The sequence below is a fragment of the Bufo gargarizans genome, chromosome 8 (assembly GCF_014858855.1).
Source record: "Bufo gargarizans isolate SCDJY-AF-19 chromosome 8, ASM1485885v1, whole genome shotgun sequence".
Lineage (NCBI taxonomy): Eukaryota > Metazoa > Chordata > Amphibia > Anura > Bufonidae > Bufo > Bufo gargarizans.
The window spans coordinates 137,078,432-137,103,303 of NC_058087.1; the positions used below are offsets into that span (position 1 = coordinate 137,078,432).

The window sequence follows — 24,872 nt, forward strand, 5'->3', positions numbered from 1 at the left end:
ATGGACCCAAAATGTCAACGTTTTGGTCCCCGAGCCACTTCGTTATCGCTTTTGCCTTATGGCACGGTGCTCCTTCGTGCTGGGAAATGCATAGTTCTTCACCAAACTGTTGTTGGAAGAAGTTGCTGTTGGAGGGTGTTTTGGTACCATTCTTTATTCATGGCTGTGTTTTTAGGCAAAATTGTGAGTGAGCCCACTCCCTTGGATGAGAAGCAACCCCACACATGAATGGTCTCAGGATGCTTTACTGTTGGCATGACACAGGACTGATGGTAGCGCTCACCTTTTCTTCTCCGGACAAGCCTTTTTCCTGATGCCCCAAACAATGAGAAAGAGGCTTCATCGGAGAATATGACTTTGCCCCAGTCCTCAGCAGTCCATTCGCCATATTTTCTGCAGAAGATCAATCTGTCCCTGCTGGTTTTTTTTGGAGAGAAGTGGCTTCTTTGCTGCCCTTCTTGACACTAGGCCATCTTCCAAAAGTCTTCGCCTCACTGTGCGTGCAGATGTGCTCACACCTGCCTGCTGCCATTCCTGAGCAAGCTCTGCACTGGTGGCACTCTGATCCCGCAGCTGAATCCTCTTTAGGAGACGATCCTGGCGCCTGCTGGACTTTCTTGGACACCCTGAAGCCTTCTTAACATGAATTGAACCTCTATCCTTGAAGTTCTTGATGATCCTATAAATTGTTGATTGAGGTGCAATCTTAGTAGCCACAATATCCTTGCCTGTGAAGCCATTTTTATGCAACGCAATGATGGCTGCACGCGTTTCTTTGCAGGTCACCATGGTTAGCAATGTAAGAACAATGATTTTAAGAATCACCCTCCTTTTAACAGGTCAAGTCTGCCATTTTAACCCAATCAGCCTGACATAATGATCTCCAGCCTTGTGCTCGTCAACATTCTCACCTGAGTTAACAAGACTATTACTGAAATGATCTCAGCAGGTCCTTTAATGACAGCAATGAAATGCAGTGGAAAGTTTTTTTTGGGATTAAGTTAATTTTCATGACAAAGAAGTACTATGCCATTCATCTGATCACTCTTCATAACATTCTGGAGTATATGCAAATTGCTATTATAAAAACTTAAGCAGCAACTTTGTCAATTTCCAATATTTATGTAATTCTCAACTTTTGGCCACGACTGTAGTTGTAAAAAGCAGCTAATTTTTGCAGTTTCTAGCTCTCACAGTGGTATGATTCCCACTCCTTTCCCAAACTTCTGGCTTTGACCGTAAGTCATACTAGTGCACACAGAGAACTATAAACTATACTTGAGTGATGCTTTACTATGCAGATTTGTCACCACAGCTTCAGACCACAAACAGCCCTATGCAGTCTAAGGGTCTATTCATATAACCGTTGCATGGACTGCAAAACACTGACATTAGCTGTGTGCACCCTGCATCGCAGTATGGACCCATTGACTTGCAGTTTGCGGCAAACAATAGGATATGTTTTATTATTTTCGCCGTGGCAGCATGGATGCAAAGGCACACAGAAGGGCTTCCATATCCATGCTCCTGCTCCACAAAATCTAGAACACGTACTTAATTTCCGTGCAACATGCGGACCGTGAATCCATTGAAGTCAATGGGTCTGCACCGTGATGCAGCAGGCACATGGCTGGTATTGACCGTTTTGCGGTTTGTGGACTGCTAAACGGACAAGGTTGTTTGAATGCACCCTTCTACTGAATCTTTTCCCATAAAACTATACATCAATCTGCGCGGATCCTCCTGCTCTAGAACATACTTTCTGCAGCTCAGACACCATGTTCTACCTGACCGGTTCCCTTTAACTGAGTTTTCCAGTTTGCATCAACATCCTGTAAAATAATAATTTATCAAGGTTGCTGTAATTTTGTAATATATTTATTTTACCTTTATTGCTTCTATCTTCTGTTCTGTGGTCACATGGCCATGTAGTTCTTTCCTATTTTCTGTGATGTGTCCATGGGTGGCGCAGTGATAGGGGAGTGTCTGTGGGTCCGGCTGGGTGGGAGGAGCTATAAACTAGCTGGGTGTTGTTAGGGACAGTGCTGGAGCTGTGGCAGTGAAAGGAGAGGTGCATCATGGGATTGGTTGGATACAGGAACAGGAAGTGCTACATACAGGATGGAGACAAACCAGAGGGATTTGAGTACATGGTGAAAACGGATCAGAGGAGTCCAAATTAAAAAGTAAGAACACGTGGAAGATGTACAAGGTAAGCAACTGTATGAACTTATCTGATAAAAAACATAATAATCCCAGAAATCCCCTTAAAAGGGGTTGTCCAGGGCTTTTACTATCAATATCAGACCCCGCCGATCAGCTATGCACGTGTGGTCTCTCTTCCTGTCCTCAGCAAAGACCATAGCAGCAGTGAACAGTCTCATACAGCTGATCGGCGGGGGTGCTGATTGTTGGACCCCATCAGATCATGAGGATAGGTCATTAATAGTAAAAGCCCGGACAACCCCTTTAAAGTGACTCTCAAAAAGTGTGCCCTACTACTGGATTCTGATAATGTTTATCCTTAGTCATGTATAGTGCTGTTATGGAGACTTTGAGGATCCAGAATACCAGATACATTTATATCCCACATCTCGAGTTTCCTGTCCTGGTAATCTCAGCCTGGAAATAATAAAAGCTCAGGGTACTTTCACACCACTTGCGTTGTGAAGATGTCGGATCTGGAAATCCATGTGTAAACCGATGGCATTTGTAGATCCGTCTAACAAATGCATTGAAACACCGGATCAGTCTCTCTAGTGTCATCCGGAAAAACTGATCCGGTATTTTTTTTCTTTTGCATTTTTAAATGTCTGCGCATGCGCAGACCAGAAAGCTGGATCTGTTTTGCTGGAACACTTGATGCCAGATCCGGCATTAATGCATTTCAGTGGAAAATAATGACGGATCCGGCATGTGTTCCAGAATTTTGGATGGAGAAAATACCGCAGCATGCTGCAGTATTTTCTCCGGCCAAATACGGTAAGAGTGACTGAACTGAAGACATCCTGATGCATACTGAACAGCGTGCTCTCCATTCAGAATGCATTAGGATAAAACGGATCAGTTTTTCTCTGTTATTGAGCACTCTATGCAGGAAAAGAATAACGCTAGTGTGAACGTACCCTCAGTAACAAGGTGGCCCGTAAACACTGTTTTATGCCACAATAGTGGTGTTTTAAAATTGCTGATTTTGTCATACACTATTTTTGCTGCAAAATCTGCGACTTTTCACAAGGGGTCAGAAAAATATTGTGGTAGGCAGGGCAGCAGGTCTGGCTCGTTTCTCTTTATTCACACTAGGAGCATGACAAGCAGGGAGATGCGACAAAACCTACAAGAGCCGTGCACCTCTACATAACTTTGTTGCACCCTACGGCAGCACAGGGTGAAATCAAAACGGGTAAAAAAAGAAGCCCATCTTGATGATTTTCCCCTTTACTGGATAGCCCATGAGGAAAACAAAACCACATTTTCTTTTTGAAACAACTTTATTTAAACTTCATAACAAAAAATACAATGGTGTAAAATACTGCAATAAAAAAAGCAAGACCTAACAGCACAAACCTCTGAATTCTATGGGAGCTTGTGGCGGAAATGCTGAACTGTCTGAGCACAACCCTAAAGCAGCACACACCGTGTCTCGTCGTGTAGAAAGTGACGTCATCTCACTACTTTGGAATAACTGAAGCTGCCTCTTGTGGGACATGGCAAGTTTCAGAAGGACTAGCTCTGTGCTGTAGAGAGATTACTGGTGAACTACAAGGCAGAATGTCAAAATGGCCGCTGCCACTGCATGTCGTGTGGCAGAACCAAGCATTTGCAATCTCTAAATAAGCAGCAGTGCTGGATCAGTGAGAACAGTCACACCAATAGCATTGTAAACAAGTAGGTAACACATCCATAGGATAGGCCTCTGGCAGGACCCTCATTAGCATTGAACAAGGACTTACAATTATTCTGGGGTCATGCACAACATGGTACGGGGCAACCATGGTGCCCCCTTTCAATTATCATGCAGACTCCACAGTTGGCAAATCGCACTATTCTTGTTTAGGGCTCATTCACATGAACGTGTGCCAGCCGGCCACTGCTGCGTACCGCAAATTGCGGTATGTAGACACAGGACCCATTCACTTAAATGGTACCTGCGATCCGCACCACAAAAAAGTAGTGCATGCACTACTTTTATTTGCGGTGCAGAGGCATGGACAGTTTTCCGATCCGAGCCTCTGTTCCGCACCACATCTCCCAGTTGCGGTGCCCATATATTGCAGACCCGCTGTTTGTGGGCACAGCCATGTGCATGAAACCTAAATAACGAAATGGGAAGCTAGACTCATTACCCTGCACAGGGTAACACTGGCTCAGTGCAACACACCCTATTCTGCTAGGCCTATCCTGTTGACATGTTCTCGTTTAGAAGTTTATCATAGTAAGCAGTCTATGTTTGTGAGAAATCTTATTAAGCGATTTCTTAAAATGTGGCTATATGGCACCTGAGTATGATGGACGCCTCTGAAGCATTTGAAAAATGTTTTAAAAGGGCTATGGTAACCTTTGTAGGCTTTTTTTGTATTGCATTCTACCTCATGCATAATGGCTGTGCTTCAGTGTAGAATCATAACTGTGAAAGAGCAGGTCTTTTTTGGGGCTTTGCGAATGTCTTCCTCAGCCATATGATTCCCTGTTTCACTTGCACAGCTAGATGCACTTCTCTTAAAAGCAGGAGGCAATTCCCTTCTGGGCAGTACTGTATGCAATGATGTAATTTCTCTTACTTTCCAGTCCCACTATGTTTTCTTCTACGGGGCTCAGAAAGGTGATAGAGAGATTAGACTTACCCTGGGTTCACACCTGAGCGCTTCTCAAACGCGTTTTTTGTAATAGTAAACGCGCGTTTGTGTCATTGACTGCAGTGTCCTATGGCCACAAACGCGTGTCCAAACGCCCCAAAGAAGCTCAAGTACTTGTTTGAGCGTCGGGCGTTTTACAGCGCGTTCGTACGCGCTGTAAAACGCCCAGGTGTGAACCCTTCCCATAGGGAAGCATTGGATTTCATGTCTTGAGCGTTTTACAGCGCGTTTGAACGCGCTGTAAAACGCTCAGGTGTGAACCCAGGGTTAGGCTACTTTTCCACCTGCAGCATGAATTCTCCGGACCTGGCACTGCCGGATGCAACCGGAATGCCTACCAGCCCCATTAAGTATAAATTGGGTCCAGTGGAGATTTGGCCGCATTCCGGCAAAAATGCTGATAATCTGACTGAAATTCCATTTACACCATTCTCTAAATGAAATAGGGTGAAAGTAGAGTGACTCTAAACAATTTTTATGTTTCCCCCTCCCTCCAAAATGCAGCAACAAGAAAAAAAAAAAGAAAAAATTGCCCCCAAAGTTATCCACAGCCTTTAATATATGAGGGCACATATATTGTTAATCCTCGTGGCCAATCTGAACCATGCAGACTACAGATTACCACAAGAGCCCTCATTGACTGAAGAGATAATGTGCTTGATGTTGCCTCCTATTTAGAGGGTGCAAATATAGTCACTATCTCACTTGTATTAAACAAATGGGGTTTTAAGAAAAGCAATAGTGTCCCAAATGAGGATGTCAGACTGAACTTCAAGAAACTCAGGGGCCAAGTTGTCTCAATGATTGATCACCTCCTCCACTTATGGCACACGATTGGGGGGGTACATACAACCTCATACAATGTGCGCTCCATCTAGGTGAGGTGGTAAGTGCTCATCGTTCTTAAATGCGAAACGCAGGTTGGGGATGATTATTGACTGGGATCATGGATGGCACATTGGTTCCAAAGTGGCTGCACTTGTCACCCACTATCGGGGCACACTGCACCAGAGGGCTTATGCAATGTTAACACCACCTTTCAGATCCAGCACTCAAATACCAATTTCCAGGCCTGAGGCCACTTTGCCTGCAGGACGGTGCATGAGGCTTGCTTGGTCTGGTAACCCCATCCCTATAGATTTCCATAGAAGTGTATTAACGTTAGTGGCACCTGAGACATTGAGTAATTAACCATCATCACTGCACCTGGACTTTGTTGGAACATTTCTGGCATAAAAGGGTTGCACCAAGTTTGAAGTGTTTATGTCAAGCAAATGCGCAAAAAAACAATAGTCCACTGCCCCTAACACACTTGTGTCCGTTTCCTAGCTCAATAAAAGTAGCATGGCTAGAGAAATAGGGGAACAAATGCAACAATTTTGGCGCAAAGAAAGCCTACCCATACTTGGTGTAAATATAGACAAAAGTGTTTAGCCAAATAAATTGTAAAGGGCCAACTACTGGTAGATCCTTAGTGCCCGTCTTTGTTTGTGCGGTATACATTTTACACCTGGGGGTCTCATGGTCCGCCTTCTCAATCCCTACACCGTATCAATTTTAGGGTACTTTCACACTACCATTATTCTTTTCCGATATTGAAATCCGGTAAAGGGTCTCAATACCGGAAAAAAAAAAAAACACTTCCATTTTGTCCCAATGCATTCCGAATGAAAAGCAATCCGTTCAGTATGCATCAGGATGTCTTCCGTTTCATCCCTTGTAAGGTATTTTTTCAGGCCAAAATTCCGGAAATTGCTGCTTCGCCGGATTCAGTCTACACATGCGCAGTTCTTTCTAGCTTTGAAAAAAATTAAATACCGGATCAGTTATTCCGGATGATACCGGGAAGACTGATCCAGTATTTCAATGAATAAGTCTAACAGATCTGGAAAAACAACATATCAGTTTGCATACAGATTTCCGGATTCTAACAACGCTAGTGTGAAAGTAGCCTTACCTGGAGTATTCCTTTTAGTTTATGTGAACAGCAAAATACTAAAGAGAAGATGGAAACTAATGTTAATGTTCTAAAGGATCAGAGAACAACAGGCAGAACACCTATTATAGATACTATAGTTATGATCATAATGGTCACTGCCTGAGTTGTTGGCTAGTGTCCATTTTTATTAGTCTAGGCTAACAACGCATTTCAAAGCATAAAGCCCCCTCGTCAGGTGCCCTTGAAGAGCATTGTCACCTGCTGCTAATATACTTGATGCGTACATGACTATGGAAGGTAATGGGTAGCGCCAACCTATATTTTTGCCAGAAGATAATTTTGCTGAAGTGGCAAGGTTTATGTATGCAACTGACTACAAGAGCAGTACCTTGTACGTAGAGAAAACAGCCAATTTGTGGGCCCCACCAGGTGTCAGTGCAGGTAAACCTAGCTGGATAGGTTTGTGAATACTGGCCCAGCTGACAGAATGGCTGCTCTTCTCTGCTAGCACAATGGACACGTGCACTTCATTCATGCATGAATTAATCTGCCATAAAGCAGAGGGTTTAAGGATTTAACTTTTTTTTTTCCTTTTTATTTGCTAGAAAAAATAAACTATGTACGAGGGAATAGCCTTCATGCGGGAGATCCTCACGTGTGATGGGGGGGGGGGGGGGAAGAAAAAACCCTGTAGATTTATAAATATGTATTGTTAATAAAATAGAAAGCCATATTCTTCTCCCCTCTTCATACCGACCCACCGTTGGCCCTCTGCCCATCTGGTCTCTTGATGAAATAGACTTGCATTGAGACCTATCGTCGGTGCAGTTCATTCAGGTTGTGGTTGTGCAGGGTCTGCCGTCGCCTGTTCAGGTTAATTGTGTTCCTTTCGTGATTGGCGTTGTCCAGCGTGACTCCGTCTAAGCTGTACTGTGTGGATGGCATGAACTGTCTGAAGATGCTGACACTGCCGTGCCAGAACATTGGTTGGGGTAGATGTCCCACAATGCTCCACTCCTTTGTTTTCGGGTCAAACCTCTCCACCACATCAGAGAGTTCAAATGTGTTGTCATAACCGCCTGACACGTAAAGTTTTCCGCCCAGAGCAGCCAGGCTCCCTCCAACGTGTACCTGAAATAATAAGAGAATCAAAATGTTAGGCCTAATGCACACGACCATATCAGTTTTGCAGTCCGCAAAATCGCGAATCCTGGCTGTGTGCATGCCATAATCTTTTTTCCCAAACTCCTCTAGAAATGTCCTATCCTGTCCGTTTTGTTGGGCCCCAAAATGAACCTACGGACCCATTAAAATAAATGGGTCTGCATCTGATCTGCAAAAAAAAAGGCCTTAATGGTTTGAGCAGTGTACAGTCATGGATGATAACACAAGGAAGGATATTCCTTTTGAGAGGGGATAGTCTCTGCACTAGAGAGGAGCGAATTTCATATTTTGAAGTTCATTCACACTTGGTTTGTTGGTAAAAGATGAATTGCATTATGGATTCAGTTACCACGGACCAGAACGTAATGCCTTTAGAGGCATTCCGTTATTCATTCCTTCATAATAGAAGTCTATGGGCTGCAAAACGGATCTGTCCCGTTTCAATTATGCAGGGGAGGACGTTTTGCAGACCACAGACTTCTATCATGATGGAATGAATAACGGAATGCCTCTAAAAGGCATTCAGTTATGCATTCCGTTATAGAATTGCGTTATGGTCTGTGGTAACGGAATCCATAACTAAATTCTGCTTTTACCAACAAACAAAGTATGAACGAATTTCATAAGTGGAAATTCATCTCTACTCCGCACCCTAGTCATCATCATGTAGGGTTAAATAATGTCTATTAAAGAAGTTATCCAGAAAAAGATATTTACTGTATGACTTATCCTCAGGGGTGCGTCATCGGGGACCCCTGCCGATCAGCTGTTAGAGGCCTTGAGCGCTGCAGCCTCTTCCTAGGCCAATGACATCACTGTACATCGGTCACATGGCCTAGTTACAGCTCAGCCCCATTTAAGTCAATGGAGCTGAGCTGCAGTACCAAGCACTGACACTATACGATGTACAGCGCTGTTCTTGGAAAGCTGCCAGCGCTAGGACTTGGACCCTCGCTGATGTGATAATTTCATGGATAACCCCTTTAACTCACAGCAAACAAATCTTAAAAATTGGGAGGAATAAAAAAAAAAAAAAAAAAAAAAAATTCAAAACTTGGATAATGTTTCATTTTACACTAAATCATTGTTATTTCCATAAAAACAGAAACTCTTTAAGCTGGGACTTTACATACTGTTGTATCTTTGAAGTTGCACAAACCAATGTATTTATATAGTTTGCAGCAGTCATAAGCCAAAAACCTAAGTATGGCCCAAAACCTAAGGGCGCTTTGTGTTTGATGAAACAACAGATCCCCTTCTCTAACTCCCCACAATGTTAGTGGCGGGCAATACATCACCTGCTTCATGGGAGGGATTTTATTCCATTCATTCTCCTGCGGACTATATACATCCACTTCTGCTGAATCATCTCTGTACCAAAAGGGAATAAAGAGAGGTCAGAAAACCGGTAACAAAATGAGCAGAAGAGACACAATGAAAATCAACATGAATAATGGCATCCTGGCCTGCACTAATCCCGTACATCCCCGCTGGAGGCCAGCAATAATCTGGCCAGAGACCACCAATGGCTGTGGCTCCCTCAGTAACATATACATCTGGCTCAGCAGAATACACTTTAATAAAGCAGAGGATAAAGCAGCTGCCAGGCGCCACTTATTTCCTACAGAGACAAATGATAAAAGTCTACTTACGCGATTCTGCTATACAAGCTGAGGGGCAGATCCCCATCTATGAAGCAAAGTCAACCCATTTAATTCTCAGGCACCTATAACCTTCCAATCTCCTTTTTTTCCCCCCCATCTCTGCTTCCCTGGTACTAAATAGGAGTTTTTCTAAAAACCCTGCTTGCTGTCGGTGAACTCTTCTTTACATTGGCGGTTTGCCACCATGTTGCCAGGCTCGTTAATCCTCTGAACAGTCTGCACTCCAGGGCTCAAGGCAAGCAGTTTACCTAGAAGAGCTGTGTAGAATGAATACAACTGTACCAAACCTTCAGCTGTGAGAAGTATTAAGTCTATACAGATTTTCAGGCTGTGGATGGAAAGAAGAATGTTCCCATTCACAAACCGTGAGCAGAGATCTTGAAAAAGGTGAGAGCTTGAAACACAAAAGTACAGGAGAGCATTGCAGACATTTTTTTACTATACAATGTTTAAGATCAATGTACGTAAAACGTACAGCCCTTAGATTACTAATTATACAGGAAAGAGGTGCTCCAAACAGCAGGATCTCCAAGTTCCACTATAGTGCCCCCTACTGTTGATATGCTCTCTTATTAGAACAGAATGTGTTGGTTGTTCCCTTTCCGTCCATACACACCATCGCGGTGCAGTCCCTATTACGTGAATGGGATTGTGTAGCAGCACGAGGCACCGCCACTATACAGTGTACAGCACTGAGCTTGGTATAGTATGAAGAGGTCACAACCTCTCCAAACCGCTAACCGATAGGGGTCTCAGGAGTCGGGTTCCTACTGATCTGATATTGACTTATGAGAACAGGCCATCAACGTTGTAATCTCCGAAAACCCTTTTAAGCTGCCTGCATATCTCTTATGGCACATAGGACTGGGTGATTAAGTAATTCCATTAACTGCCATTTACATTAACTCCACTCCCGGCCGTTTAACCCCCTAAATGCTCCCTCTGTCCCCATTCATATGATATGTTGCCATGGCCTAACAAAGGCCCCGAGACCTGCCTATTAGGCTGCGCTGCAGGCAGAGCCTAATAGACAGCCTGTCATTCTTACAGACTGTAACCCATTGGCATACAAGGTATTACCAATCGGTAGTAACCGGGGACTGATACGTTGCTGGCACCTGGACACTGGGCAGGCTAAGAGAAAAATAGTGCCACTTTTGGAAGTGAGAGTGACAGGCTCGAACACAACACACTGGGATGTTATCCAAGCGGGCAGGGAGCTGATCCTGCAGATATTTCCCCTGGTTTTATTATAGGAGAGCCGTGTGTGGCAGGAGCAGGTGAGGGGCATTAGCTGTTACTAACAGGCTCCGGGCAGCTGATGTCTCAAGAACGCTCACCGAAGAAAGACATTCAGAGGAAAACATGTGATTTATGCCGACACGACATAAGGCCTTGAGGACCTTCTCCAGATCACACAAGGCTGTCATTCTCAGCATTGTTTATGTTCTGTGGGTTTTAAGGGAACGCTATGTTCTTGCAAGGACGACATTGTTCCAAGATTGGGATTCAGATCCTACGGCTGGTTAGATTTATATTCGTGGCACTTAGGGAAGTCTGTCTACACTGTCTACGCAGCCATATAAAAAAGTTATAGAGGAGAACAGTGCAACACGGTGGACAAAGCACGGGGAAGGCTCTGCTCACATTGCTTTACATTCACAGTAGGTGGCTTATGTATCCATAGTCCTCCATTCAACTAACAGGTGCAAAACCAGCACCCCTCTGACCTCTGTCAGCCTGGTACACAGCTTTTCTTAAAACTCTGCATTGTGCTGTTACTCTGCTATTCCTCCTGTTTTACTATTGACAACTGGGGAAAACCCATTTCCTTAGATCAGGGATGCTCAACTTGCGGCCCTCTAGCTGTTGTAAAACTACAACTCCCACCATGCCCTGCTGTAGGCTGACAGCTGTAAGCTGTTTGGGCATGCTGGAAGTTGTAGTGTTTGCAACAGCTGGAGGGCCGCAGGTTGAGCATGCCTGCCTTAGATCATGGTGCACACAGTCTTCAGCACTGACTGGACAGATTGTGTAGCGGCAAGGGGAATGATAATTTATCCATATACTTCCAGAGGGAATAACAGAACAGTACAATCCACCGTTTTAAGAAAAGATATTCCAGGATTATTTCATGGGGAATACAAGTATTTCCTTCAACAGAGGGGTGTGGTGACAGACTGAAGGATGCATCTCCCCTGTATATCCATCTACAACCATGGCCAGCCGAAATCTCTAGACTAGAAGCCAGTTAGGCCACTCCGGGGACCAGTATAAATGTGCACTAATGGGAGTGAACAATGCCAGATTAATATATAATGAAGGGGAAGAAGTTTAGAACAGGTGTCAATCTTATATTAAGTAATAGCTTAGCCTCAGGATAGACCATCACTAGCTGATTGTCGGGGGGGCCCCCCCAACACCCCACCAATAAGCTGCTCAACTATAACTCTGGCGCCAAAAGCAGACAGCTCCGTTTACATTGTAGTCGCTGAAGTGCTGCTCCCATTCACATCAATGTCTGCTTCCAGAACCGGAGCTATGGCCGAACACCTGATGAGCAAGGGTGCAGGGTGTCAGAACTTCCTGAGGATAGGTCATCACTTAATAAAAGTGGACAACCCCTTTAAGACCAGGCCTAGTAGAAAACTATTCCTGTCTTGGCATATATTAACTGACAATAGGACTATAGAATATTTTCCTGCAGATATATTCAATACCAGTGGGTTCCATAATCTGAAGATCTCCAGCTGTCAGGTGTAGGCTGGGAGTTGTAGTTTAACAACGGCTGGAGAGCTGCAGGTAGCAGACCCCTGTTTTGTACTATCCAGTCACAAGATTGGTCACTCACCTGACAAAATAAATTAATCCATTTAGTGTCACAGTCTTCGGTGCAAACGACCACGGGGGCAGACGCCCACAGTTCACCAGTGACCACAAGTCTGTTTCTGGGTCATAGCATTGCATGACCATAGTCTCCTTGCCTTCTAGTGACCCAATAGCATAGAGTCTGCCCCGGCAGGAGGTGGTGGAGCAGTTATCCATGGGGTATAACATCGGCCGCAAGGATTCCCATGAATCAATGGTGTGGTCATAGCGCTCGGTGCTGTCTGAGGCAATGACATAGAGCAGACCCTTCAGCACAGTAGAGCTGTGGTATTCCCGGGGCTTCAGCATCGGCGAGACCTCCGTCCATTCATTCACACTGGAATTGTATCTCCAAACACAGTCATAAAGTCTTGAACCATCAGAACCTCCTGGAAAAGAGGGAGCACAATAAAAACAAATTATTCTCTAATGGTTCTCTAGATATTCATGAGGCTATACAACGGGCTGACTGAGCGGACAGTCCAAGCCATTTCCCGAGTGTTGAAAGTGGAGAGGAGCAGTGTTGGAATGGCGAGAGATTGTGGGGGGGGGGTAACGAATGAATAGTCACTGGAAAACCCCTTCTATAAGCAAAGCATCTGTCAGCAGATTTGCACCTACGAAACTAGCTGACCCGTTATATGTGCGCTTGGCAGCTGAAGACATATGTGCCCGCATTGCTGAGAAAAATGATTTAATGTTTTAATATATGCAAATGAGCCTCTAGGGGCAATGGGGGAGGTTTCCCTTGCACCTAGAGGCTCAGCTCTCTCTGCAGCTGCCGTGCCCTCTCCACTGCCTTGCCCTGTCAAAGTGCAGAGGATGCGGCAGATCTTGCACCATCCTATTCACTTCTCTCCTGCACTCTTCAGTGCCGGGCCCAGACACGCGCAGTGCTCTGTTTACTATGTGCAGAGGCACAAACGTGCAGTGCACATGTGCCGCGGCTGACCAGCAGAGGACAGCAAGCCGTGGCGTTAACCGGTTCATGCGCACTGCACATGTCTGTGCCTCTGCCCATAGTAGACACAGCACTGCGCGTGCCTGGGTCCGGCGCTGAAGAGTGCAGGCGAGAACTGAAGAGGATGGTGCAAGATCAATACAGGGCAGGCCAGAGGATACACTGGGGAGGGGCTAGGTGTGCAGATCACTGTGGGGCCTGGGCACTTGCCCGCCCTCATTGGCATAAAACTTTATAATCTCGTTTTTTCAGCCTTACTAGATTGGACCAAAGGTACTATTATAATTGTGTGTGTAAGAGCGCTATTGTAAGCAGTCCAAAACATTAAAATTGGTGACAGATTCCCTGTAAAGCAGCCACAGCAAAGTACATCGCTGCACACCATGGACCTGCACCACCCGCTGCCAAAAGATGGTGGCCAGTCGTTAAATACATATTTACACTAAGGCCAATCCCCCCCTCCAAACACCTTTACATCAGTCATTTGCCCCCATGACCAAGGCGAAAAGTCAGCCACGCACAATTCACGTGTACATTACTACTATTAAAATGCGCTTTCTGGTCAGAAAACCTCAAGATCACTTTTTGGCGGTAGGGAGGGGGAAGCGAGAAAACCGCTTCAAGACTACTCTGCCACAGCTTCTCTCTGAGATGCAAGCCACCAACTTGCCGGATCTACTCAAGACGTAAAGGACCCTTTACACTGCCCAATATTCGGGCAGATTATCACCAAGAGTCCTGACTTACATTGAAAGTCAGTAGTCGACGGATCAGTTTTCAATTGCACCATATTGTGTCAGTGAAAACGGATCCGCTCCCATTGACTTACATTGCAAGTCAGGACGGATCCGTTTGGCGCCGCATCGTCAGACGGACATCAAAACGCTGCAAGCAGCGTTTTGGTGTCTGCATCCAGAGCGGAATGGAGGCTGAACGGAGGCAAACTGATGCATTCTGAACTGATCCTTATCCATTGAGAATGCATTGGGTCTTAACTGACCTGTTTTGAACCGTTTGTGAGATCCCTGAAACGGATCTCACAAAAGGAATTCAAGACGCCAGTGTGAAAGTAGCCTAAATCTGATGAACAAGCAAAACGATTGTTTATCCGGTAATACATGGTTGATGCGGTCATCTAAGTAATCATTGCGGGCAGCATACAGTGTCGTCTATACAGCCTCTGCCGCCCACAAACAATGATTCAGTATGGGGAAGAGCGATGACATTAGTAATCACTACTCCCCATACTGTGGAGGGGATCGCTGCATGTAAAAGGAGTCTCCTCCGTTGACGAGCAGTCGATTGCCAGGAAGGAACGCTTCCTTCCCGAGCAGTGTACAGGGGAGAAGCCATAAGGTGATGGAGGGACTGGAGGCTCCCAGACACAAATCATGTCTCTACCCGCTCATGTTACACTATAGAAAATAACTCTGACAGGTGCCAAGAGCAGCTTTACCGGGTGGTCTTCTAGAACGGCCCAAGAACTGCCTGATCAGCATAGCAGGGAAGCCGAGGCTGCACTACAGAACTGGGGCTTGGACAGACACTTATCTAGCCTTATTCCACCTATGGCTTGGCTTACCTTGCAACATAGTTTTGTGCCAAAAATTTGGCACAGACTGTTGCATCTTAGGCAACGTCCCCTTTCCCGCTAAGCTACGGGACAGATCTGGTGCAGTGAGATCAGAAAATGCAGCCCAATGTTCCGACATCGGCTCAGCTATAGTGAGGCAAACGGCTATTTCACATCCACCCTTGGTCACCACGTGTATGCACACAGCGGGGGAGGGGTTGTCACTTTTTATCTATTGTTCGTTCCTAGACACAGGGCAGGTCATTTCGGAGGCCCTCATTCTGCAGTGTCAGAATACAATCTTATATAAGGAACCATCATACAAGTAAGGTAATGAATGTACCGACAGCGATGGACTGGAGAAATGTAGTAAACTGATACATCAGCATCTGTTGGCAGCAGAATGGCTGCATTGTGAGTGTGACAGCAGCGCAGCCCCTCACACCTCCATTTCTAACTGGTGTTTATGAGAAAATCCTATGTAGTCCTCAGCGTTCCTGCACCTGCTGCACCCGCTCTCTGGGGAGTCACACCAGTCACATTGTTATAAATAGTCCCTGGTTGGGGAAAAGGGGCAACCACAGAAGGCACAGCGCCAAGATCTGAACACCAACCAGGCTCTCTGCAAAGAGTAGATTCTTATATTTCAATGCAAACATGGCAGCACGCTATAATAATGTTATGTCCCCCTCCCCCATACACAGATGTACAGCTCAGCAATGATCTATAAGGAGCCTCCGGTCAGTGTGCCTGGGTAACGTGGTACCGGTCCAGAAAGAAGAGCAGAACACACAGATCAGCTCCAGCTCTTTGAAGCCATGGTTGGCCAAATCTCAGGAACCAATGCTCCTCGAAGTTTGTTACTGGGACCTAGCCCATTGAGTCGTGTGATCCTGAGGCCTATGATAGGTCTGATCGTCGAGCCGCCAGCCTGATCCAATACACCTAGTAGCTGTTTCCTATACTATTTATCCATTGGATAGTATTAAAGAGGACCTGTCACGGGAATTTTCTAGTTTAATTAAAATACCTTTCCTTATGGGGTACCCCCTGCTGATGCCAACACCCTGGTTGGTGTTATATGGTTTTTGTAATATATATATATATATATATATATATATATATATATATATATATCTCCGGTGTCCCCCTACAGTTTTCCCCGCTCAGTATGTTAATCCCGAGCATCAGTACAGGGAGGAGGATATGCCAGGGTTTCTCGATGGGTGTCTCCTTCTCCATGGCTGTGATGCTCTCCGCTTTGACTGGATTGCGGCACTGCCAGGGAGAAGGAGACATCCATCGAGAAACCCTGGCGTCTCCTTTTTATAATTATGCACGGTCATCAATATCAGATCGGCGGCACCCCTGCCGATCAGCTGTATGAAGGGAAGGCGCACATGTACCGTCTCCCTTCTCTCTTCTTGTTCACAATAGACATAGCAGCAACAAGCAAGAAGAGAGAACGCGCATATTCATATAGCGAATCAAAGGGGGTGCCAGGTGTCAGACCCCTGCCGATCTGATATTGATGACTATCCTGAGGATAGATCATCAATATTAAAAGCCCAGAGAACTCCTTTAAAGCCCCAAAATATGCCATACATGTACGGCATATGTTGCCATGGGGTTAGGGTCCTGTCATCTGAGCATGCCCGTTTACCAGAGAAACCCCATCTCTGAATTGGGCAGCACAGGTATTCCACACTAAACCCCCTCCCCTACAACGTAAAGCCGTGTCCACAGCTTGTGTTATGATTGCAGGTCTGGAAACGTTACTATAGCTGCAGACAAGATGATGAATCTTCATCTGGTTCAGGCTGTTTATTCACTAGTTTAGACCTTCTGGGCTATTAATACACCAGCGCATGACCAGAGCGAAGCGTGCGCTGAGGATGTGCAAGTGTGCACTCACATACCCCGGTGTGGATCCGATCCAGCCGAACGGAAGACGCTGGAATCTGTCCGACAGAAAGGTGCAAAACTGCTCCAGGAGACTATGGCTACCCACACATTAAATAGATGTCGGCCAGCAGCTATATTTCTTACGACTCCCCCCCCCCCCCCCCCCTCCTCATTCACAAACACGTACATGCTCAGCCAAGCAGGCCTGTGTCCTGAATAGGATAAGGTGAATATACAGCTGTCAGACACCTCTGGTGGTGGCTTATTCCCCTGAGAATAAAAAGATTAGCCATGTTGAAAACCAACTGCCCGATCCTCATCTCCTCCAGCATCTGTCAGAAGACTGGAGAACAGTACGTAGCCCCCTATAGATTTTAAATAATTGGCTAAATGTTGGCTGAGCCCACCAATGTGCATGCCCAGCTTAAGGCGATCCTCTGGTTCATTTGGGGGGGGGGGGGGGGGGGGAGAGAGAGACATAAAAGAACACTTAGGGCACTTTCACACTTGCGGCAGAGGATTCCGGCAGGCAGTTCCTGCCAGATCCATCAAAACGCATGCAAACTGATGGCATTTGTCAGACGGATCACGATCCTGATTCGTTTGACAAATGCAATGAAATGCCGGATCAGTCTCTCTGGTGTCGTCCGGAAAAATGGATCCAGCATTTTTATAAAACTTTTTCATTTTTTGCGGATTGAGCATGCAGACAGCAATGCCGGATCCGTTTTGCCGGAACACTCAGGGCATTCATGCATTTCAATGGGGGGAAAAATGCCAGCATTCCGGCAAGTGTTCGGGAATTATGGACAGAGATAAAACCGCAGCATGCTGCGGTATTATCTCCGTCTTGAAAAGGCGAAAAGACTGAACTGAAGACATCCTGAAATGGTTGCTCTCCATTCAGAATGCATTAGGATAAAACTGATCAGTTCTTTTCCGGTATTGAGCTCTTAGGACGGAACTCAATGCCGGAAAAAATAAATAACGCTAGTGTGAAAGTACCCTTACCTGTTGCCTCCTTTTCATCCTTTTAGCTACAGATCCACCAGTCCTCGTGCCCCTCTTCTACAGGGGCGGTGGCCATACACCCTACAGGGAAATTTCCCAGGGGGCTGCCTGAGCCTGCCACATGGCCGCTGGCTAGGCACAGAAGGATATGATGCTCTCAGCATTGATTAAGGCTAGGAGCATCAGGTACTTATGCACCAGGCCAGCAGCCACAGGTGCCCTCCTCTATCACCGTCCTTAGAATGGTCAGAATTTTATGCTGCACTGTGGTATTTGGTTTTGCTGGAGCGGTATTTTGTGCTGTACTATGGCATTGCTGGTTCTTCCTACTTCTGTTGGCCCTGCCTTCTTGTTTTGCCCGGCTTCTGTCAATTTGGACTCCCCTACATTTGGAGACACTTTTAGGATTTATTTTCCAACACCACTTCAGTTTCCCAGTCCACCCTTGCTCTTGTACCATCCAAGATGGCCACACCACTTATCAGACTACCTGATGCATTGTGTACTTGGCAGTCCAGGACACCTTCTACTTATCCTGCCCTCTGTCCTTACTGCCCTTGTATTGGTCAGTGCTGAAGTGTCTTGGACTGCCAAGTACACAGTATGCAGTCCAAGAAGTGGTGCGGCCATCTTGGATGACAGAAAAGGAGCCTGGAAATTGGCAGCTCTGCCTGCAGCTGAAAGTTTGCTCCCCAGTTCTGTTTGCTCCCCAGTTACTGGGAATTTTTTTTCTTGAATCAAAAGGGTCACTTTAAAACTTAATGTTATTATGATCAGGCAGAGTAAGGGCTCATGCACACAAACGTATTTTCTTTCCGTGTCCGTTCCGGGTTTTTTTTGCGGCCCGTATGTGGAAACATTCATTTCAATGGGTGCGTAAAAAAAAAACTGAAGTTACTCCGTGTGCATTCCATTTCCGTTCCGCATTATAGACAAAGATAGGACTGTTCTATTAGTGCCAGGTGTTCGGTTCCGCAAAATAAGGAATGCACACAGACGTCATCTAGGCTGCTAATATAGCTTATACGTTTATACAGCTAGACCTGCGAATAACCTTAATACAGTTCCTATGTTTGTGTGTTAAAGACAAAAGCAGAGTTATTTACAGTGACTTCATGTTTGGATGCCATAACTGCTATATATTGTGTTCACAGAAGCAGAAAAGATAATATGCCTTTAAGATTCATTATATGGATGTGAGGCAAGCTCAATGACACAGCAGAAACAACAGAAAGCATAGAGTTAAACTGTTGTTGCTGGGCAGGAGTCTTGACCAAACACAGCCTCACATACAGCAGGAGTCTTGGCCAATCACAGCCAGCCTCACACACAGCCTGTGTGGGAAATTCCCTAGCAGGAGCTGCTGGAATCATTATTCACCACAGAGAAGCTGAACAGACATTCACTCCACTAAGAGCTATGTTTTATGGAAGCAAAGAGGCCAAAATTGGCATTTAAAAACAGTTATATAATGTTCCTAATATTAATATAGTGATTAGAATTGTATACTTAACCAGTTATATGTGTGTTTACTTACAGTTCCACCAATTGCAAACTACAGAGTTCACAATCCAAATTCCATATTGCAATCCAAATTGCATACAACCAATCTGAAAATAGTTACTACTAACTGCATAGTGCAAATTGCAACCAAATTCAGTAAGTGAACTATTAGACCTCAGATATACCTCTCAGAGAGATCATAAAGTGTTCAAATAACTTAAAGTGAGAGTACAGATACTGAAGAGAGAAATATATCCACCATTTTATGTTGAATGACAAGATTGAACAGTTGAACCATCATCTTATGCATACCGCCATTTTGTGATATCTTTTCAACACGTGTTATGTACATGGACTATTTGCTGCGGAGGCGGCAGTGTTATATTCGAAGAAAAGTTGAAGTTAATAAAGAAGTTATTTCAAATCATTTGGTGTGCTCTTTAAACCTACTGTCGTGTGCATGAGCCCTAATACAGAGCCATTGTCTCCCTGTATGCCGCCATATTGTGCTCCATACTGCGCAGTACTAAAGGCTATTCTCTCCGATTCCTACCAAAGCAGTGTGCCACTGCATGAATGCAGAAGCATACACAACCCTTTCTCCTAACAGAACCTAATAGAAGAGAAAAGTTCTATAGACTCCATATTATTGAGAAATTCTCCCGCACAACACAGAATTCCTTTATATTAGAGCGCCACATAAAGGCAGAACAAGTGACCACAGCTCTTTAGTATGTATGAGACCTACATCACAAAAGTATTGTATGGCGGTATTATCGGAGCCTCTTTATGACGCTCTTGTGGCCTCCATCGGGTGAGTAGGGGCCTTTGGATATGTTCTGAGATTTAAAAGGGTTGTATGAGATTTTGATACTGATGATCTATCCTCAGGATAGGTCATCAACATCTGATCAGTGGGGGTTTGATTCCCAACGCCCCTGCCGATCAGCAGTTTGAAGAGGCTGCTGCGCTCCGGTGAGGACTGCAGCCTCTTCCTAGGCCAGTGATGGCGAACCTTTTAGAGACCTAGTGCCCAAACTGCAACCCAAAACCCACTTATTAATCGCAAAGTGCCAACACAGCAATTTAACCTGAATACTACTGTCCATCTTCCATGTACTTTATCATTTAGCTATAATAGTCGGCCTACATTCAATGCACTGCCTGTGCTGTTCATAGTGCGCCCTGCACTGATGAATGGCAGGAAAAGTCTAAGACATTGGTACAACATAGACTTTTTCCAGGGTGCAGGTGCCCACAGAGAGGGCTCCGAGTGCCGCCTCTGGCACCCCTGCCATAGGTTCGCCACCACTGTCCTAGGCTGTCCAATGGTGTCACATGACCTATTTGTAGCTCAGTCCGATTCAAGGGAAAAGGCCTGGGATGCAATACTAAGCACAGCGACTATGAAACATACACAGTGTTGTGCTTGATAAGCTGCGAGGAGTACCACAAAAGGGGTCCCAGGAGTCAGGCTCCTGCCCATCAGATATTGATGACCTATCTTAGGGCTCTTTCACACCTGCGTTATTGTCTTCCGGCATAGAGTTCCGTCGTCGGGGCTCTATGCCGGAAGAATCCTGATCAGGATTATCCTAATGCATTCTGAATGGAGTGAAATCCGTTCAGGATGCATCAGGATGTCTTCAGTTCCGGAACGGAACGTTTTTTGGCCAGAGAAAATACCGCAGCATGCTGCGCTTTCTGCTCCGGCCAAAAAAACTGAAGACTTGCCGCAAGGCCGGATCCGGAATGAATGCCCATTGAAAGGCATTGATCCGGATCCGGCCTTAAGCTAAACGTCGTTTCGGCGCATTGCCGGATACGACGTTTAGCTTTTTTTAGAGTGGTTACCATGGCTGCCGGGACGCTAAAGTCCTGGCAGCCATGGTAAAGTGTAGCGGGGGAGCAGCATACTTACCGTCCGTGCGGCTCCCGGGGCGCTCCAGAGTGACGTCAGGGCGCCCCAAGCGCATGGATCACGTGATCGCATGGCACGTCATCCATGCGCACGGATCCGTCTTCAAATGCTTTCAGTACACTTGCGTTTTTCCGGATCCGGCGTGTAATTCCGGCAAGTGGAGTACACGCCGGATCCGGACAACGCAAGTGTGAAAGAGGCCTTAAACCCTAAGACAACCCCTTTAAGCCTCAAAACATATTCAAAGGCCCCTTACGCACCTAATGGATGATTTCCCAGTGTATATGCCAAAAGCACACAGCAAACTGTCAGTGACCCCTTATACAACTGAGGATGGGGGTCTATTCATTGCACAGCTCTTTTTAGGATGGACTATGGCCATTCCACCATAGGGAACATCTCACCTGTGACATATATGTCATTGCCCAGTGCCGCGATGCTGTAGCCACCACCCAGGTGATCAGGGAACTCCGCCAGGTACCTCCACTGCCCGGTGTGTGGGTTATAACAGTCCACAGTGACCAGCTCATCGCAGTCCTGGTCGCACCCGCCAACCACCACCATGATCTCCGCCAGGCCAGTGGATGGCCGGGGCCTCATACGTTCACAGGGCAGGTCATGGCGGTCATACTCGCTGGACTGGAAGGCTCGGGCTTCCCCGATAAGTCTGAGGCATGAAGGACTGTAATAGACCAGGGGGTCGCTCTCCACATGGGCCAAGAGGTAGAAGCGGCGGATGAACGGCAGGCGGACATGCTGGAAAAGCTCGGGCCAGCGGTGCTGTCTGTGGGGCAGGTCGGACCGGACCCAGCGCAGGATTATCTGGTAGGCAGTCTCCTCTTTGTCCACACACAAGCGGTCATCCATTATGTATTCCAGCATTCGCTGCCATGGCAACCGCTCCAGCTCCCGGGCTTGTGCCAGCTGTGCCATGTGTGCCAGGATGAAGCTCTTGGTGCTCTCTGCCAGGCCTCGGCAAGCGTAGGCCTCAGCGAAGTCCTGGATCTCCAGGCAGTTGCTGACATCCAGCTGGCGCTCCAGGTAGGCGCAGCAGGCGTCCTTCACCGAGGGGAACTGCAGGAGGTCGGCAGCCTGCAGCAGCGGCTCCACGTTGTCCCGGGTCACAGTCACCCCCCCGGTGTAACAGAAATCCAGCAGCAGGCCGAGGATAGGCCCGGTGACGTGGTGCAGCTCGACCCGCTCCGCCTGGCTCTCCTTCAGCCTCCCGGCGAACATGGCGCGGAAGTAAGTGCTGGTGGCGGCCAGGACCGTGCGGTGACAGGGGAAGTCATGGCCGCCGGCACTCAGCGTCATGTCAAAGAACTTCTGCTCTGTCCGAAGCTCATTGATGCCGCGAAGAAGATGCAGGGCGTGAGAGGAGTCGAAGAAAGGAAGGGAGGACTCGGCCGAGCCCGGGGAACCCGGAGGTGAGGAGGAGGAGAGGAGCGCTTTGTCCATAGTCAGCGCCGGATCATCTGTGGAGAAGGAGAGAAATTGAGAATGAAATCAGCAGGTCGCTCACATGCTGTAAACCACCTTACACAGCGCCGCCATCTTTTGCCGACACAACAAATGAAAACAGAGCAGCAGTGTGTTGCCCATGGCAACCTATCACAGAGCTTATATCTGCAACCCTTCTCTAGCACAATGAAAGCTGGAATCTTATTGGCTGCATATGTACTATAAATCTCCATACTCTGGACCAGTAATCCATGGTAACCAGATTACAGCTTTTAATTTTCCAATCTGCCAAAAGGTTAATGGAACTGGAATCTGATTGGTTGCTAAGGACAAATTAGATTTTTCTTCACACTTTAATGCCTTCTACAAAACTGGTGTAAAAGAAAACTGGCTTAATGGCCCATAGCAACTAGTGATGTTACATCCAAAGTCACTTTGTTCAAAACTTCGGATTAAGGGCTCGTGCACACGAATGCATTTGCTTTCCTTGTCTGTTCAGTTTTTATTTTTTGTGGATAGTGTGCGGAACCAATTCATTTAATTCATTTCATCGGGTCTGCAAAAAAACTGAAGTTACTCCGTGTACAATGCGTTTCCCTATGTCCACACGTCGATTCCACAAAAAATAAAATAATAATATAGAACATGTCCTATTATTGTCCACCTTACGGACAAGGATAGTACGGTTCTATTAGGGGCCAGCTGTTCCGTTCCGCAAAACACAGAATGCACACGGACATCATCCGTATTTTTTGCTGATCTGTTTTTTTTGCGGCCGTGTGTATGAGCCCTAATACTGCATGGAGATCCATCCCCGTACAGTATTAGAATGTATGGGCTCCAGTGAGCCGAAGTTAGTTATTCACGAAGTCGCCCGTGACTTCGTTGAATAACTTCAATAGTGGAAAAAGATAGAGCATGACCTATGGTGGACAAAAATAGGCATTTCTATCATCGGGCTAGCCGCGCGTGTTCCGCAAAGTGCAGAATGCACACAGCTGATATCAGTGTTTATCGGACCCGCAAAACGCATACGGTCGTGTGATTCCAGAGGTGTAACCCCCACCTATCAGACAATTCTCACAAATTGCTAATCTCCAGCAACTAGGATGCAATGGACTGGTTTGAGTTGCCAGACTTGTGATTCTACCATTATACTCGTTAGGCAACTTTCACACTAGCGGCAAGAAACTGTTTAAAGTCTTAACATAAAAAAAATTTTAAAAAAAAGGAAGAAGGGGAGACAATTTTTTATTTTTTTTATGTAAACACTTTAAACATTCCTTTCACTATAGGAAAAAGCTACAGTGCCAAGAGGCGTCTCGCCAGCGCCACCTTGTGGAAGTGGCTCCTAGGTGGCGCTAGCGAGAAGGTTCTTCTCCTCTTTGCAGATTACTAATACATTTATAAGAACACAATGATCTGATATCGCGCCCACATATCTTCAGAACTTTACAACTGGAGAACGCAGCAGACAGAGAAGCAAGTAACACGTCCATACTGCAAAACAGCATCTTCCATATAAAGTAATGGCTGAGCATTCATGAAACGACAGCGCATTTCCCCACTGAGCCCGACGCTGCTAGTGGGTATAAGTGCGGCCAGGTTGACGACCCCCTGTAGATGTGCCCATAATACTGACCTGTGGGTAACACAATGTGAAGAGTACCTCTGGAGTGCCAGCCTCTGCCCGGATACTGCGCACAGAGTGGCTGCCGTCTCTGCTCCACAGCTGCTCACATTACAGTACAAGGGTGGCTTTGTCATTGAGCGTCCGCCCAGTGGGCGGGGCCGAGGAGCACGTGTCCCAAGCCGCAGACAGACAGACTGCTGCCAGCCAGCGGGGGGCGGGGGGCACGGACCCGCTGTTCCCTCTAAAGCCGTGTCCTCTGGAATTGAAAGGGTTACAAATTCCAAACTCCCCAGCAGGCAGAGCCGTTACTGGGCTGCTTAATCCCAATTAGCGCGCTGTTTAACCCTCTCGTTTCCAGAGCGCAGAGTTTAGACGGGAAACAGAACAGAACCATTGTGTCCGCTAAAGCTGTG

General features: G+C 46.2%; 1 protein-coding gene across 2 annotated transcripts in view; it reads right to left on the reverse strand.

Annotated features, from left to right (window-relative positions):
• Nucleotides 1-5,030: 5,030 nt before the first annotated feature.
• The window catches only part of LOC122945643 (kelch-like protein 21), a 53,974-nt gene continuing 34,132 nt past the window's right edge, over nucleotides 5,031-24,872 (reverse strand). The window contains exons 1-5 of one of the 2 annotated variants that reach the window (XM_044304771.1): nucleotides 24,469-24,594; nucleotides 21,770-22,840; nucleotides 12,475-12,880; nucleotides 9,258-9,330; nucleotides 5,031-7,926 (exon numbers count right to left, since the gene is read on the reverse strand). In XM_044304771.1, the coding sequence (XP_044160706.1) occupies nucleotides 7,609-7,926; nucleotides 9,258-9,330; nucleotides 12,475-12,880; nucleotides 21,770-22,823 (1,851 nt within the window). In that variant the 5' untranslated portion in view covers nucleotides 22,824-22,840; nucleotides 24,469-24,594 and the 3' untranslated portion in view covers nucleotides 5,031-7,608. Of the gene's footprint in view, nucleotides 7,927-9,257; nucleotides 9,331-12,474; nucleotides 12,881-21,769; nucleotides 22,841-24,468; nucleotides 24,595-24,872 lie in introns of those variants that run through there. The other variant, XM_044304772.1, reaches the window with a different exon arrangement.